This window comes from Cetorhinus maximus, chromosome 5 (genome assembly GCF_964194155.1).
Source record: "Cetorhinus maximus chromosome 5, sCetMax3.hap1.1, whole genome shotgun sequence".
Taxonomy (NCBI): Eukaryota; Metazoa; Chordata; class Chondrichthyes; order Lamniformes; family Cetorhinidae; genus Cetorhinus; species Cetorhinus maximus.
This window is the reverse complement of record NC_135883.1, coordinates 83,007,413-83,023,163: the sequence shown is the minus strand read 5'-3', so window position 1 is coordinate 83,023,163 and position 15,751 is coordinate 83,007,413. Positions and strand designations below refer to the sequence as shown.

The following is a 15,751-nucleotide window of genomic DNA, read 5'->3' as shown; positions in this document are numbered from 1 at the left end:
AGGAAGCAAAGAACTGCCAAGTCTTCCCAAACAAGGCACTGGCTACCCAACATGCATTGCTGATGGCATAGCTGCAAACAAGGCAGCAGAAGACAAGAGGTAGACAGAACATCTGGTGGTGGCAGCTCAACGATCCACAAGTGAATGAGGAATTCAGAGAGCAGATGGGAAGATAGCCAGAAGAAATAGAAGAAGTTATAACTGACACCATGGAAGACTGGCGGAGCTCACTGGCAGGCTGAATTAGGAAGACTGGTGGAACTCATTGGCAGACTGGATTAGGAAGACTGGTGAAGACGTGTGTAAAAGATCATCAGGGAGGAGAAAGGCTGGAAAAGAAACTTGGTACTGGAATGGAAACACAGAAAGTACAATAAAAAAATATAAGAAACTGTTAAAGAAGTGGAAATAGTCAGGGTTCAAAGAAGGGAAAGAACAGTACAAAAAGGCAAAAAGGAAAACAAAGAAAATGACTGCTAGAGATCCATGGCCATGGAAGAAATGTATAAAAGTCTGGATACCAAAGAGGAACAAAAAGATCTCAGCAGCTGCTAGATAGATTATCAAAGATGTGGAACATGTACATACAATCAAGGAATCAGGTGCCATAACCTTAGTGAAAGAGGGTAAAATCAACGCAAGGTGGGATCAATACTTTAACTGGCTTATGAACTGGCTAAGAACAAAGACAGAAGCGATAGCTGCAAATCAAGAAATGACAACTAGCATCAATCTGGAAGAAATCAGAGCAGCACTGAACGGAATGAAAAATGGCAAAGCAGTGGAACCTGATAAGGTACAGTGCAGTGTCTCAATCCTAATGCCTAAAATTTGAAGTTGTCTGCAAACCAGACATTTTTAGAATGTGCCATGCATCAATTTTAATTGAGTAAAATAAAAAAACTTACCTGGACAATTTGGCTAGGCACAGCGTTGGCATGGTCTGGCAGCAGACTAGTTATCCCCTTCACTGCTTCGGTGCCAGTTTATTCCCATGCTCTGAGCGATACCTGATCCCACCCATCCCAGCTTGCCCCAAACCATTGATGGTCTGAACCACTGACCCGAAATCCGGAAAGATCCAAAATCCGGCATGGCTTCAGTCCCAAGGTTGCTGGCTTTGAGACACTGACGGAAGTATGGGATTGGAAATCCAGCAATGGATTAGCTCTGGTTGGAGTAATTGGAAGAAGCACAGTGGAGTGTTGTGTTTTGCAAAATTACCACTGAAACTGAAAGGAAGAATCTATAAGACAGTTGTGAGATCAGCCTTGTAATATAGTGCAGAAACTTTGGCAACTTCAAGACAAGAGGAAAAATGACTGGATATGAATGAGATGTGGATGCTGAAATGGATGTGTGGAGACACAAGAAAAGACAAGATCAGGAACTAGTACATAAGGAGGTCAGTGAAGATTGTGGAAGCATCAAAGAAAGTAGCCAAATTGAGATTGAAATAATATGGTAATCTGTTGCAACCAAGAGAGGAGATGGTAAGGCGAGCGATGGAGACAAGACTTCCAGGAAGTAGGAGGAGAGGAAGGCTTAAGATGAAAGGATGCAGTGGTGAGAGACTGGGAAGAAGATTGGGTGACTGACTGGAGGAGATGGTGAAGATGATCAACCAACATTTTGGCAACCCCAAGTAAAATGGGAGAAGCCAAAAGAAGAAGACGACGACTAGAAAGTAGTTTTCTCACTTGTGATGAGGTAAGAAAAGAGTTAAAGATGAACAATGGGTGTCTTGACAGGAATGCTTTGTAGATTACAGGACTGCTTTGTGTTGTGAGATGGGATCCAAGTTGGTTCAGCATTTAGCTGCCAGATGAATTCACTGCTTCAATCTACCTAAAACCAGCCACAATTAGGCAATCACAGTTATCACTGACACTTATGTGCTCCAATACTGGTGCCCATCACATTTCTCTTTGTGTTGCTCTTCCTCCTACTCTAAAAAAGCAATGTACTCAGTACCTTCTTCCTCCAAGAACTCCAGTCCTCACTGTTATACTACGTTGTGCGAGGCATAACACAACACTAGCATTCTCAATACCCAGGCTGGCGCATCCAGATTTACTCAGCTACCTTAAATCATATCTTCAGCATCCCATTTATTTGGTGATGACCACTGTCATGGTCAGCTAACTTCTACTGTAACTCTCCTGGACTACAATGTCTGTACTCCTAACAGGTGTCATCAGCCATATCTTCAATAGATATCCCTTGCCTCTAATGAGCCAGCCATTAACTTTGCTTTGAGGTGTGAAGAGCTCAGGGAGGCTTGACTGGTGGAGAACAAAAGCATGTACATTTGTGCATTGTCTTGTTGCAGCCGCTGATAAAGTTGATGCTCTTAGGGTTGATGAAAAGTCCAGATGATCTGATGCACCCCAGATGGTCATAAAGGAGGGCTATGAGTAGCCAGCTTTTATTGCTACTGAAGCCACAGAAGTTGCACCATATAGGAGTAATAGAGGAAGAAAAAGTAAAGAATTCTAGCTGCACAATGGTATGCACATGAGTGTTTAGCACAATGTTAGATGTTGAGTATTTGCTTAAATTTTCTTAAGGTTGTGCAGATTTATGCATGCAGTTGATGATTCCCTGGATCTGTGGGAAGCCAAACAGAGCCACAAAGCTAAATGCGCGCTCCTTTTGACTGGGCTCATCAGTTATATGATCCAAATAATTATTTGCCTAGGCAAACATGGATTCACTCACACTGAGATGAATTTGTGGGCACGGGATTACAAAAACGTGATGTTAAAGGCGGAAGTCAGTATGTTGCTGCCAGCTTCCCAACACACCATCAATTTGAGCTTTTTTTAAACACCCACCTACTCCCAAAACCACTCATATTTTCAGGTTAAAATTCCCATTAAGAGTGACCAGAAACGAAAAAGTGAGACAAATACATGCAAACATGAACAGATGAAGAAAGTTGCAGAAAAACTGAGCTAACGATAGATACTCCAGATACATATAAAAACAAAGAAATATAGCTAAAATGCAAAAGAATCTCACATAAGTGAGAGAAAGCAGTGGGAAGTCAGTGAAAATGCAAATGAATGATAAATGGCATCTAGAGACAGCCTATATTATTTACGTCCAGCTAGAATCATATATTTCTCTGGTTAATAGCATGAGGCACAACATGATTTGGAATTCTTTATGATCATCAACAGACAATTTTTTTTAAAAAGGAAATATTTCCTAGGAAAATTCATCCATCAGGCAACAGTTTGGTTCTCATCCAAGTAGCCATAGAGAACAAGGCCACAATATCTACCAATGTAAAGGAGTCCTTCCATAATCCCTGAGCACTTAAGAGTGCACCCTGCACCAATCACTCCTTGTTCATACTCCAGAGATTTATTTTTTTATTTCTGACATTGTTGCCATGGTATAGCTAAAAGAAACAAACTATCTTTGTTGTCCTTAAATAAAATTCGTTTTAGTTATGTTTCCCCTAATACACATCAATAATGTTCCTAGCAAGATTTGACTGTCAACAAAATAAGAGCTTGGGGGTGATAGTTTTTTTAAATCACTGGATGATAAATAGGCAATAAGGAATTTTATACCTCACCTATTTTAATTTCTATTTTCGGGGTATTACATAAACAGCTGATTTGATTTTGCCCATTTTTTGCCCTGCCATAAAAGTTAAAATTACACTCCCCCACCATCTTTCTGAAATGTACCAGCCTATTGGACAAGAATTTGTTTTGTGCCAGGTAACCCTAGACAAGCAAATGCTTGTCCCACAGAAGTCTTCCCTGACTCATGAGATTGATATAGCCTGCTTTATAGTTTCTCCCTCTGATGTATGTATGTATATATGTATTTATATATATACACACACACACATGTTTACCTACAAGTTAACTGGCTTAAGGCCATTACCACCTTGAATTTGTTCTCATCAACAGGGGAGCAATTGTTTAGTTGCTGCTATTGGCACTGATGAGTTGCTTCCAGTGGTCTGCTTGCCACCACAGTTCAGTGCAGATAAGGCCTGGTACCAAATGTGGTACTGGCCTCATATCAGCAAAGACCAGGTGCATGGGATAATCACTCCACTGACTTCATTTGGGCAGAAGGCCAATTTCTATCCATCTTTTTTTTGGAAAACTGTAAAAAAAAAAGCCTAAGAAACCACACAAGAAAGCTTATCAGGGTCTCATAACTTCCACTTCCAAAAAACATTTTAAGACACATATAAGTCTATAAATTGCAGTTGGCAATATTACTGAGTGAACATTTAACTCAATGGTTTGGCAATTTCAATAGGGTCTAACCCCATTTAAAGTAATACAGAAATGTTGTATATGTTAAGTTCTGCCACTATCATCAAAGATGATTTCTGAGCTTGTATTCTGTTTTCTTCGATTCACGACCCAATAATAGAGAAAGAATGGTCACCATTACTGTACTTGCCTCTTTTATCTTGTCCAGCTCATTTTGTAAAGCTTGTTTGGTAATTTCAGCTTCTATTAACTGCTGACGTAAGGTTTCATTTTCTTCCTCTGTTTTGGTGCGTTTTTCTTCTACGTTTTCCAATTCGTGGTGCAGTCGGACAGACACGTCTTTGGCAACCTGTAAGTGGTGGCAACGGTAAATATCATCATCATCACCATCACAGAAAATAAACAAAAAAAAATAACTGTTTTAAAATGGATGCAAATTACTTAAAAGTCCGTTATATCAAAAGGTGCAGATTTTTCTTTATCTTTGGTAACTTCAGGAAACTCATGGCATGTAAGAGATTGAAACGAAGTTGACCTTGAGGTCTTGTTCCAGACTTCTCAGGAGCTCGTTGTCCATCTCGCCGGTTTGGGCGAATCTCATCCTTTTCCTCTCTGTCTTCCGCAGACGGTATTGCAGGATCCGGCAGTTCTTGTTGGCCCGCTCCAGTTCCCGCCGGAGGTCCTGCAGCTGACAGGCATCCTCCTCGTAGAAACTGTCCCTCATTTCGTCCATTTCGTTTCGCATTTCCTCGATCTCGGTCTGACAAAACAAAGATTTCTTTTTTAAATGTGGAGTAAAATCAAAACAAAAGAAACGAAAACTAGATCCCCCGCCCCAAAAAAAAAACTCTTCCAAATCTGCGGCAGGCGTTTCCCCAACACAATGGCCACATTGCAAATTGTCAACATCATGTCTTGGGCGAGCATTGCAGCTTCCAGGCCCAGGGGGAATGAAGCCTCTTCCCCACAAATGCTGTGATGTTTTGATATTTTTGCTGTTGTGTTGTTGCATTCTGTCCATTAACATCCCCCAGCAGAGATCCCCCTCCTCCAACCTCTGTCTGCAATCTGCCAGATGCCGTCCCTACCTTGAGGCCCAGGTTTTCCGAGCGCAGTTTCTCGACCTCATCTTGCAGGCTCTTTTCTTGCTCTGTCATTGTCTCCATGTTGGATCCGCCCGCCGCCCTCTCGCTCTCCCTCTCGGGCTCTGGTGGCTGCGCCGCTGCATTTTTCATGTGCATGATAGCAGCATTGGGCGGCGGCGCCGAGCCCGCGCTTTCACTCTGAAGGCCGGCACGGCTACCGCTCCCGACGCCTTCCAGCTCTGCCGCTGCTGGCTGCCAGCTGGCGTCCGCCTCCCCTCCTCCTCCTCCTCCTCCCCCTCCTCCTGGCAGCTGCTGCTCGCCTTGTTTACCCCGCGGTGCCTTTACCGCACCGTCTGCTTTCTCGGGGGTGACCCCTGCCCGGCCGTTCTTCGCGAGGGACAAATCCGAGTTCTTCCGTTGGGCGAAATGGCAGCTTTCCGCCTCCACCTTCCGGAGGCCCTCGGGCGCGGCGATCTCCTTTTCAGCACCAACAGGACGGACAGCAGCCCCGGCTCGGTACCCTTTCTCTTTGACGTTTGCAGCTCCCTGGTTGGAAAGCCGGCTCGGGTGGTAACCCTGCTTCAATGTGTTGGATCTGACACCGAACGAAGTCTTTATGGAGGGTCTGGAGTTAATATCCCGGAACCTGGCCGGCGAAGAGGCTCGCTGCTGTTTCTTATTGTGAGAATGCTGTCGGTTTTCAGCAGCGCCACTGGCTGGGTTCATGGTGCTATCGTCATCTAAAGGCGATTCTCAGTCAACTCCATGCATACCACTTAGAGAGTTATCCACTTCCGGGCTGCAGAAAATTTCAATTTATAACAAACCCTGCAATTACAAAATAACAAGAAAGCTTACAATATCATGTGTAGCTGCATTTCTTGCAAACTGTTTCAAAGGAAAATGTAAGCGGGGGGAGGGGGGGGGGAAACTTAAATGGACGTTATTTGGATTATCTTTAGCTAATCTCAGGTGGAAATCTCCGGAATAGTTTACGTTCGTAATGTATATGCGATTTTTAATCTGCACCATAATGCAGGACATAAGGAATCATTTGGGTTTTATACATGAGGCATTATACCGTCCATCTTCACTGTTTCGCAGGCGCACTGAAGTAGGAGTAATGTGGAAACCCAATTAATTCGTCATTGTTTTAGGGTGCTAAAAATATTACTTTTAATTACGAAATAATAGGTGTATAGATCTATGGAGAAGTTAATACATGCAATCAGTATAAAAAGTTGGCTTTATTGAATCAAGTTTCAAGAAAACCTAGGCAAAAAAATCTTTCATCTCTGAAAGTTTACCAAAGTCTGTGTAGACATAAATCATTGAAGAGGATCATATTGCCTGGAGTCCACGTTAAACCGATATCCTATATGCCCAATTACACCTTGCAGGAATTAATGACTAGGTGAAGTTGCGTTTCACCATTTGCTCTTTAGATTTCCATACCTCAAGATTATAGAGTTAAAATAATTATACTTGCATTTTCAAACTGGAGTTCCTCCCTGGACCATGATGGTGGATCCTCGAAGTAATCAAATTTCTTCCATCCACCATCAAATTTGTTTACTAGTTAGCACAGTATTCATGTCAGGAAATACTAATAACATTTTCTCCAATAATTGCACTATTATATTTTGGGTCCTTTGGAAGTTAGATCAGCAGATCCCCACGAGTGTATCAATATTTGCAGGGAGACACCTTGAGTGTCTGTATTTCCAGTGATCACTAAGAGTATGCTGCTATTTTCAGACTTGTAATGTTTGATATTAGAATGAATTACAACTAATGTTTTGATATTTGTAGAGGGTTGCTACAAATGTGTCAATAGTTGCAGTAGCTTATTCCTTTATTCTTTCCTGGGATGTGGGTGGCACTGGCAAAGCCAGCATTTGTTGCCCATTCTTAATTACCCTTGAACTGAATGGTTTGCTATGCCATTTCAGAGGGCAATTAAGAGTCAACCATATTGCTGTGGGTCTGAAGTCAGATGTAGGCCAGACTAGGTAAGGACAGCAGATTTCCTTCCTTAAAGGACATTTGTGAACCAGATGGGTTTTCATGATAATTGATGATAGTTTCATGGTCACCATTACTGAGACTATCTTCATATTCCAGATTTATTAACTAAATTTAAATTCCACCATATCCTCAGAGCATTAACCTAGATTACTAGTCCAGTGGCTTTACCACTATGCCACCAGCTCCCCTGTGAGTGATATTTTCTATATAGGCAATTCTCTGCAAAGATTAAAAATCACTGCATTAACTTATGTTCATGCTTTATTAGGAATTTTGCCCCAAAACTGGTTAGCTGTTTTTGTCCCACTTGACAATACTGAACACAGTAATCTAACTGTGATCTAACCATCACCGTATGAAAAATGATAATACCCGCTTTGCTCATGTACTCGATATGCCTGCTTATAAAGGCTAGTTTTCTGTTTTAATCTACCCATTCTCCAATGTTCTGAGAATTATGTATGGCACCCCTGTAGTATCTCCATTCCTCCATACCTTTCAGTGTCTTTCCATTGGTTGCATATACTCATTCTTTGTTTATCCTCTCAAAATGTATTACCTTATGCATCTCCCATCTGCCACCAGTCTGCCCATCCTGCCAACTTGCCTATATCTTCCTGAAGATACTTATAGTTCTCTTCATTGTTTATTAAACCATCTGCCGTTGTGTCTTCAGCAAGTGTTGATATTTTGTTCCTATGCTCAAGTCCAAATCATCAATTGAGAACAAAAGTGGAGCCAGCACTGACCTCTCTGATATAACACTTCCAGCCCTTCTTTAATCCAAGCAGCACTCATTTACCTGAACTCTTTTATGTTTATCAACCAACTTTCTGCCCATGCTGCTCAATTCCTCATATATCATATGCCTGAATTTTGTAGCAAGGTCCAGTAAGCCACCTTAGCAAATACATTCTGATATTCTGTAAACTTTGCATCTACTGTGCTCACCTTATCTATACAATCAAAAACTCCATTAAATTTGTCAAACATCATTAACAAATCCATGCTGGTTAACCTTGATTGTTCCTTTCATTTCAGAACACATTCATTTGATCTTGAATCTCTAGCCTAAGAGTTTATGCCCAACTTTTATTAGGCTAACTAATTTATCATTCTTTCCTTTTTTGAAGTGAACTAATGCAATTCTCCAGTCCTCCAGAACCATTTACACATCAAAGGGGAAATGAAAAATTATCAGCCCCTCAGCTATCTCTTCTCTGACATCCTCCAACAAGGAATATCACCATCAGGACTGAATGAACTACTTACAATGAGGAGTGCATGCTATCAGGATACCATGACTTATCAATTTTGACTCCTTTTTTTCAGAACTGATTCTTTTACCTGTAACAATTCTCCTACAGTCTCTCCTATTTCACCTATATTCTCGCTTCCATCATCATTTGTAAAAATAATTATTTAATTGTTGTGCCATATTTTCATCTTCTACATCTAGATTCCCCTTTTCATTAGAAAGGTACTTCATTTCTTCCATTACTTCTGTATTGTAATAATTAATATTTCACAACTGTTAACTATGATGATCTTTTCTCAAGACAGATCCCTGAATGATAAAACATCAATTCTTTCAGTGTTTTAAGTAACTCTTTACATAAGTGTTATTTGGCACCTATTTGTTCCTGAAGAATCCATAAAAATTGCCACCTTGGAGAGGATCCAATGTTGATGTACCAATACACTGGAGAACAATACTAAACATCACAGTCTTATTCCTGTGATTCCACACACAATGGATTGCTAATATCTACTGAGTTGTGTATGAGGAGTCTTAGAAGATGACACAATCTCTCATACATAGGGCTGAATAAAACATCCCAGACCACTGAGATACAACTACTATTAACTGGGTAAAGAGCACCATCTGTGATCATCAGGAACAGTGTGCCTGAGATCTTGATTAAGTGAAGATGCAAGCCACCCAGAAGGGGGGAAATTAAAGCAAGGAAGACATTTTGAAAAATTGAAGTTGTGAATGAGTTTATAAAACAACAAAATCCAATCATATATAATTTAATATTTAAATGATTTTGCTTGACCTTGCCACATAGCAAAAACAAAATTGTGTTTATGTATCAATGTTCATGGCTTAGGATGTCCCAAAATACTGAGGAATTTTAGATGTCTAGTCAGTGTTGTAGTGATGGCATGCAAGAAGCTTAGCTATTGTAAGTATGTGAACAAAGTAGAAATTTAAGTAATTGAAGAATTTATAAGGTGAATTTACAAATGCAATGCTTCTAGTGCAAAGGCATGCTCAAAGGGGTTATGGTTCAGAGAATCAGCAAAACATTGTTGTAGCCCCATCTCGGGCCAAATTCCTTTCAGCACAGCTCCCCGCAGGGAATGCAGGGTTGGTGAAGTTTTCTGTTGTGTAAAGTAAGAAATCAATTTATTCAAGGAGTTATGCCACAGAAATCTAATCTTGCATGGTATCTGCGATGAACAGTATCACTTTATGAATCACATATGGAGCAAAGTTGAGGCTTAAAAATAATTTGCTTGCATCAGATCATTGAAAGAAATTTACTTGCAAGAGGATTGCATTTATGTGTATTTCACTATATGTTTCTCCTTCCTTGTCCTTGTGCCCAAGAAAGAATTGTAAATTATTTTTTCCAAGGGTCGGCACAACTAATAAAACCTGAATAGTTATAAATTTTGAATCTTGAAACTACACTAAATTCCCTCCCTGTTTGAATATATATAAAACAAAAAATATCAAGTTTGGGTGCCAACAGGGTGTTTCATTGTATTATCCAGTCTGACTTGTCGAATTGTTTCAGTATTTCTGAAGTTTGTGATTATGTTTATAGGATCACGAAAAAAATGATTAATCACACTTAAAAATTCTATGCAATTACGACAGTTCTCCATATACTGACTTCTATTAAAGTTAACGAGGTAAATGGTAGCATTATCTAATATCTATCTTTTTTGCTACTCATAATTGAATAAATTACAAATTTCAAATTTCAGGAATGTCAGAGGGTATTCTGCAAAGGTCCTTCCACCATGCTGGAAGTGGACATCTATCATACAGTTCATGATGAAACTCAAACTTGGGATTAAAATTATTGTCAGACATCAACTGGTGGCCAGGTATGAAAATATGTGCCATATATCCAGAAATTTATACTTACCATCCTTGTGTTGAAAAGAGACAGGTAGATGCTAAAGCTTCATACTTCCAACTGGCAGAGCCATCATTTAATGGAGCATGATATCTGCTCAAAGGGATAGCAGTAATGCACACTCAGGATGTGCTGCTCACAATGCTGCTCAGAAGAAATTCTTAGCAACTATTGTCTGTTTCTTGAGAGCTCAAATTGATGTTTATCATTTCTTCAATAACCAGCTAATGACTATCTGTCTTGGGATGGGAGAAGTGTAGGCTATTTTCTTTGCAGTTTAGGTATCTCCAGAACAGCAAGCTGTAACAAAAGGCTGGAACCAAGTCAACCATTGTGGTGGACCAGCCAGCCTGTTATCTAAGCCAGGTAGATCCATAGTACTCTAAGGTACTATTGGTGACTGACTAACCAGTCTCGCTCACTAATTGGAATTGGTAGGACAGTCATTGAAGGCTGGGATTCTTCCCAGAGTTCCAGAACTTTACAAGCCAATGTCCTAATGAGGAGTGATATATGATTGGCAGCAAAAGAATCTTACCAATGCTCTGTGCTAGTCACCTGCATGGCCAAATTCAGCAGCATTCTGATACATACTTTTGAGTTCCCTAAATCTTTGCCTCAGCCAACCTGCATAAGGCCCTTAGTTCTGGCTAAGTGGGATGCATTCTTGTGGGCAGAGGTGATCAGTTTCCACACATTCAAAAAAAAACACAAATAATAAATCTCACTATTAAGTTAATGTCCCTAATCTTAGTGACATCCATTGTCTCTCTGTTGGGCTGCTGTTCTTCCTAACTCATATACCAGTCAATATTCTTCCTTTCCTGCTCATGGACCACCTCTACATGCACTGTCCTTGCTGTATAGATCCGACACCCTGCAAGAGACCCATTCCTGTCAGCTTGTTAAAACAGCTGTGGCACAAAAGCAACCTCCATTGGATATCCCCATATAAGTGTATCAGAAAATATGGCTCTTCAGCTGTAAAGATAAGTCCTTACTAAGCTAGTCTGTCTGGTGATCCACTTACTTAAGTCATTGGCCAGTACGGATTTCTTTTTTAAATAAAGATGCTTCAGAGATCTCAAATATTCCCAACAGCGATATTACCGAAGGATGGGGAATGGAAATTTCGGACGTTATAGTCTAAATGACATGGAATATCTTGACGTTCTCAAGATACAAAAGAGGTTACCAATTTTCTCTGGAACCGTTTTCATAAATTGTGACATTGTTGTTGGGGACACAATTGTCACATGAAATGAACTCGTAACCATCTTGTCTCAGGGCTCTGAACAAGGGTGCGGCTGGGTGGGCGGAGATACAGGGTCGAATATTTAGATACTGAGTGTAATAGAAAGTAAACCCTAGATTACGTGAATATTTGAACTCTTCCTGCTGATACAATTTTAACAATGAAAAATATCAGCTGGAAAATTTCCTAACTCTCCCCTCCCCCTTTCCTAAAGCAGCGGGAATGATTTTCTTTCTTCGGCGTCCGACTGTAACAAGAGACATAAAGCGACGTCTCTGCAGCCGCTATTGTGCAAAGTGCTGTGGCAGCCAAATTTCAACACCCAGGAGAGCCCGCAAAAGACGAGATATTAAAGCTATTAAAAACCGACCGTGGATAAATTAACCAGTAATATTAGTGGAGAATTCAGTCATGGAAAAAGAACAAGTGATTTTTCATTGAGTAACGGCAATAAATCTATAGGAACAGTCAAAGGGCAGTAGAAGTTTTATTGGCAAAATCTGAAGATGCTTTTTTTTTTCGTCTCTTTGCGAAGATGCACCATTGAGTCTAATAAACGAGCCTCCTGGCTTGGCAAGCGGAAGGTCTTAGGAAGAAGGGACTCACCGTGTTCGGTTAGTGTTGCTCGGAAACCTACCCCTGGTTGAGTTCGGCTTGCTGCTTTACTTGCGTCCCCCCTGCCAGTACTCTGCCCTGATAGACAGATAAGCTATTTGGAGAGGGAGGGACTTCTCACTGACTGACTACTTGCTCCAAGAGGCGGTCCTATTTACGCCACTTTGGATCAGCGAAACCACTGGTGATCCCGACATTTACTGCGACCTTGCAGGAAGTGACTCGGAATGTATAACGCAGGAAAATGTCTTTGTTTCCCCACCCACTTCACTTTCCCTTGTCTGATACTGTACATCTTTAGTTGTGTGCTTTAAAAGAACACTTCCCCAATGTAAAGGCAGATTTATTTCTATATTTACTTCAACAGGGCAAGTGGCACAAAAGTGCACTTCAAAGCTTTAGGTATTATTTGCATTTGATGTTATTAGTGTTACAAATTCGTCCCTTCCGCAAGTATCTTCTTGGGTTCATCGTGTCAGCCGCTCCCTTAAGCATGGTAGCATTGTAGGCTTTCAGCAGCAGGTTTCTATACTACTACAATATCTAACATAAGAAATAGCAACGAGCAGGACATGCGCCCCCTAAAGCCCGCAGTGCCATTTAATAAGTTCATGGCTGAACTTATACCTCGATTTCCCGCCCTATTTACATTTCCCTTGATTCACTTAGTGCACAAAGATTTATTAATCTTAGTCTTGAATATACTCAATGACTGAGCAATCACAACTCACAAGATTTACATTCTTCTGAGGAGAGAAATTGTTCCTGTTCTCAATCCTAAATGGCTAATCCCTTGTCCCAGAACCATGACCACCAGTTCTAGTCTCCAGCCAGAAGAAACAGTTTCTCAGCATATATCCTGTCAAGCCCACTAAGAATTTTATACATTTCAATGAGATCACCTCTCATCCTTCTAAATTCCACCTCCTCATAGGACAGCCCTCTCATCCCAGGAAGCAATCTAATGAACCATCCCTTCTAAAGCAAGTATATTGTTCCTTAGATAAAGAGACCAAAATTGTTCATTATACTCTAGTTGTGGTCTCACCAATGCCCCATATAATTGCAGCAAGATTAAATTACTCTTATACTGCTAACCCCTTGGACCACCTTAATTGTTTGCTCTACCTATATATTAACTTTCTGTGATTTGTGTGCAAAGACCTCAAAATCCCTTTGAATCGCAGCATTTTTTACAATCTAATCATTTTTTAAAATTCTGCTTTTCATTTTCCTACCAAAGTGGATAATTTCACACTTCCTCACATTATACTCCATCTGTCATCTTGTTGGTCTATGTCCCTTGCAGCCTCTTTGCAACTTCCTCACAGCATTTTTAAAAATCCTTTTATGGGATGTGGGCATCGTTGGCTAGGCCAGAATTTATTGCCATCACCAATTGCCCTTGAGAAGGTGGTGGTGAGCCACCTCCTTGAACCGCTGCAGTCCATGTGGTGTAGGTACACCCACCGAGCTGTTAGGGAGGGAGTTTCAGGCTTTTGACCCAGTGACAGTGAAGGAACGGCGATATATTTCCAAGTCAGGATGGTGAGTGACTTGGAGGGGAACTTGCAGGTGGTGGTGTTCCCATGTGTCTGTGGCCCTTGTCCTCCTAGATGGTACAGGTTGCGGATTTGGAAAGTGCTGTCAAAGGAGCTTTGGCGAGTTGCTGCAGTGCATCTTAGAGATGGGACACAATGCTGCCACTGTGCACCGGTGGTGGAGAGAGTGAATATTTACCCTAATGCTTACTTCCCTACCTAGCTTTGCAACATTGGCAAACTTATGTATATTAACTCAGTCACCATCTATGTTATTAGTGTAGATCAGGCTTGTCCATCCATTTTGGGTGGGGGGCCACATTTCAATTTTTTCTCACTCAATGATGATCAAATTTCAGTAAGATAAGGTTTCTTACAACATTAAACATGAATTTCAATCATATCAATGTCAAAGCAATAAATTTCAAAAAAGAGTAATAAATGAAAATGTCCAATAAAATTGCCAAGCAATTTTCACTTAAGAAGCAGAGCTAGAGAGAAGCAGACTAAACTCCAAGCCTTGGACACTGAGGAAGGGATGGGGATCAGGCCTTGGCTAGTGAGTTGGGTTTAGCTAACAGTGACCTTGCATTGGGCTCTGGTGTCGCGCATTCAGTGCTGGCCTTGGAGGATTTCATATGAAAGTGGGGGTCAGAAGCAGGTTGCCTTTCAGCTTGGGATTTCCTCCTCTCCCGACCTTAAATGTGAATAGGTTTTTGGGGAGGGAGGATGAGGAAGGCATGGTGTGTGTTTTTGGCTCACTCCAAGACAGACTCTCTCTCTCACACACAACACACACTCACGCTCTCGCACACATGCATATACTCTCACACACTCACACTCTCTCTCTCTCTCACACATGGTGGGTGGAATTTTCCATAAGTGAGACTAAATGCGGTGGTGGGTTGTTTCAGCAGCGCCCACCACGCTGACCCAGAATGGCGGGAACTCATGCACGATTCTGCACTTGGAGCCTCATTAATTATGCAAAGGTGCGTATCAATCCGAATGACTTGTGTAAGTTCATTGATATGGCGGCCATCAGCTGGCAAGTTTGCAGGTCCAGGCGCCATGTTTAAAGGCCAGTCCAACAGACAATCTCACTCTCTCCAGCCCGCCAGAGATGTCTGGCAGCCAGAAGGAGGCCGAGAGCCTGATGAAAAAGGCAGCAGCACTTCACGCACAAGGCCCTCCAGGCCTTGATCAGAGGGGTGCAGGTGCACAGGCATGCATTCTATCCCAAGGATGGCTGCAGGAAGCACAGCAGCCTCACCTCTCCGCCCTGCAAATCCATCACGGAGCAGGTCAGCGCAGCTGGCACCCGCGCCCGAAATGCCAGCCAGTGCAGGAAAAAGATGAACGAGCTCATCCACTCCACCAGAGTAAGACACCCCGGGGGCCTCCTCTCAGGACACTTCAAGTGTGTGCAGCTGCTCACAGCCTCCTCTGCATGTGACCCCATCCACTCCAGCTTCTCAGGCCACCGAGGGCGCTTCTGCCCCCTGAGCAGGTGACCCTTATCTGGCCGGAACCCTCCAGGCCTCGGGCCATCATAGGTCGTCCACCAAGGTCATCACAGACATCAGGACGTGGCTGTCCGCAGGCTGCCTCCACCTCTGCTGCAGATGTCGGGGCTGCAGCCAGGCCTAGTGCTAGAGTTAGTGAAGTTAAGAAAAATTGATGTCACTTTTGGGTCACGGGTATGCTAGACATGTAACTAAATTGCACTTTTGTTATTATATGTCAATGTTCCTGTCAACTGAAGATGTTGTGATTTTGTGCTTTGGAATCCTTCTATGTCAAGATTTAGCCTTCCACTCAG

At 41.8% G+C, this 15,751-nt stretch overlaps 1 protein-coding gene across 1 annotated transcript in view; it reads right to left on the bottom strand.

Annotated features, from left to right (window-relative positions):
* mtcl3 (MTCL family member 3) overlaps window positions 1-12,458 on the bottom strand; it is a 73,137-nt gene extending 60,679 nt beyond the window's left edge. Inside the window, exons 1-4 of the mRNA XM_078542135.1 lie at window positions 12,380-12,458; window positions 5,339-6,163; window positions 4,786-5,010; window positions 4,441-4,599 (exon numbers count right to left, since the gene is read on the bottom strand). Of these exons, the coding sequence (XP_078398261.1) occupies window positions 4,441-4,599; window positions 4,786-5,010; window positions 5,339-6,061 (1,107 nt within the window). The 5' untranslated portion in view covers window positions 6,062-6,163; window positions 12,380-12,458. The remainder of the gene's footprint in view (window positions 1-4,440; window positions 4,600-4,785; window positions 5,011-5,338; window positions 6,164-12,379) is intronic.
* Between the last annotated feature and the right edge of the window lie 3,293 nt (window positions 12,459-15,751).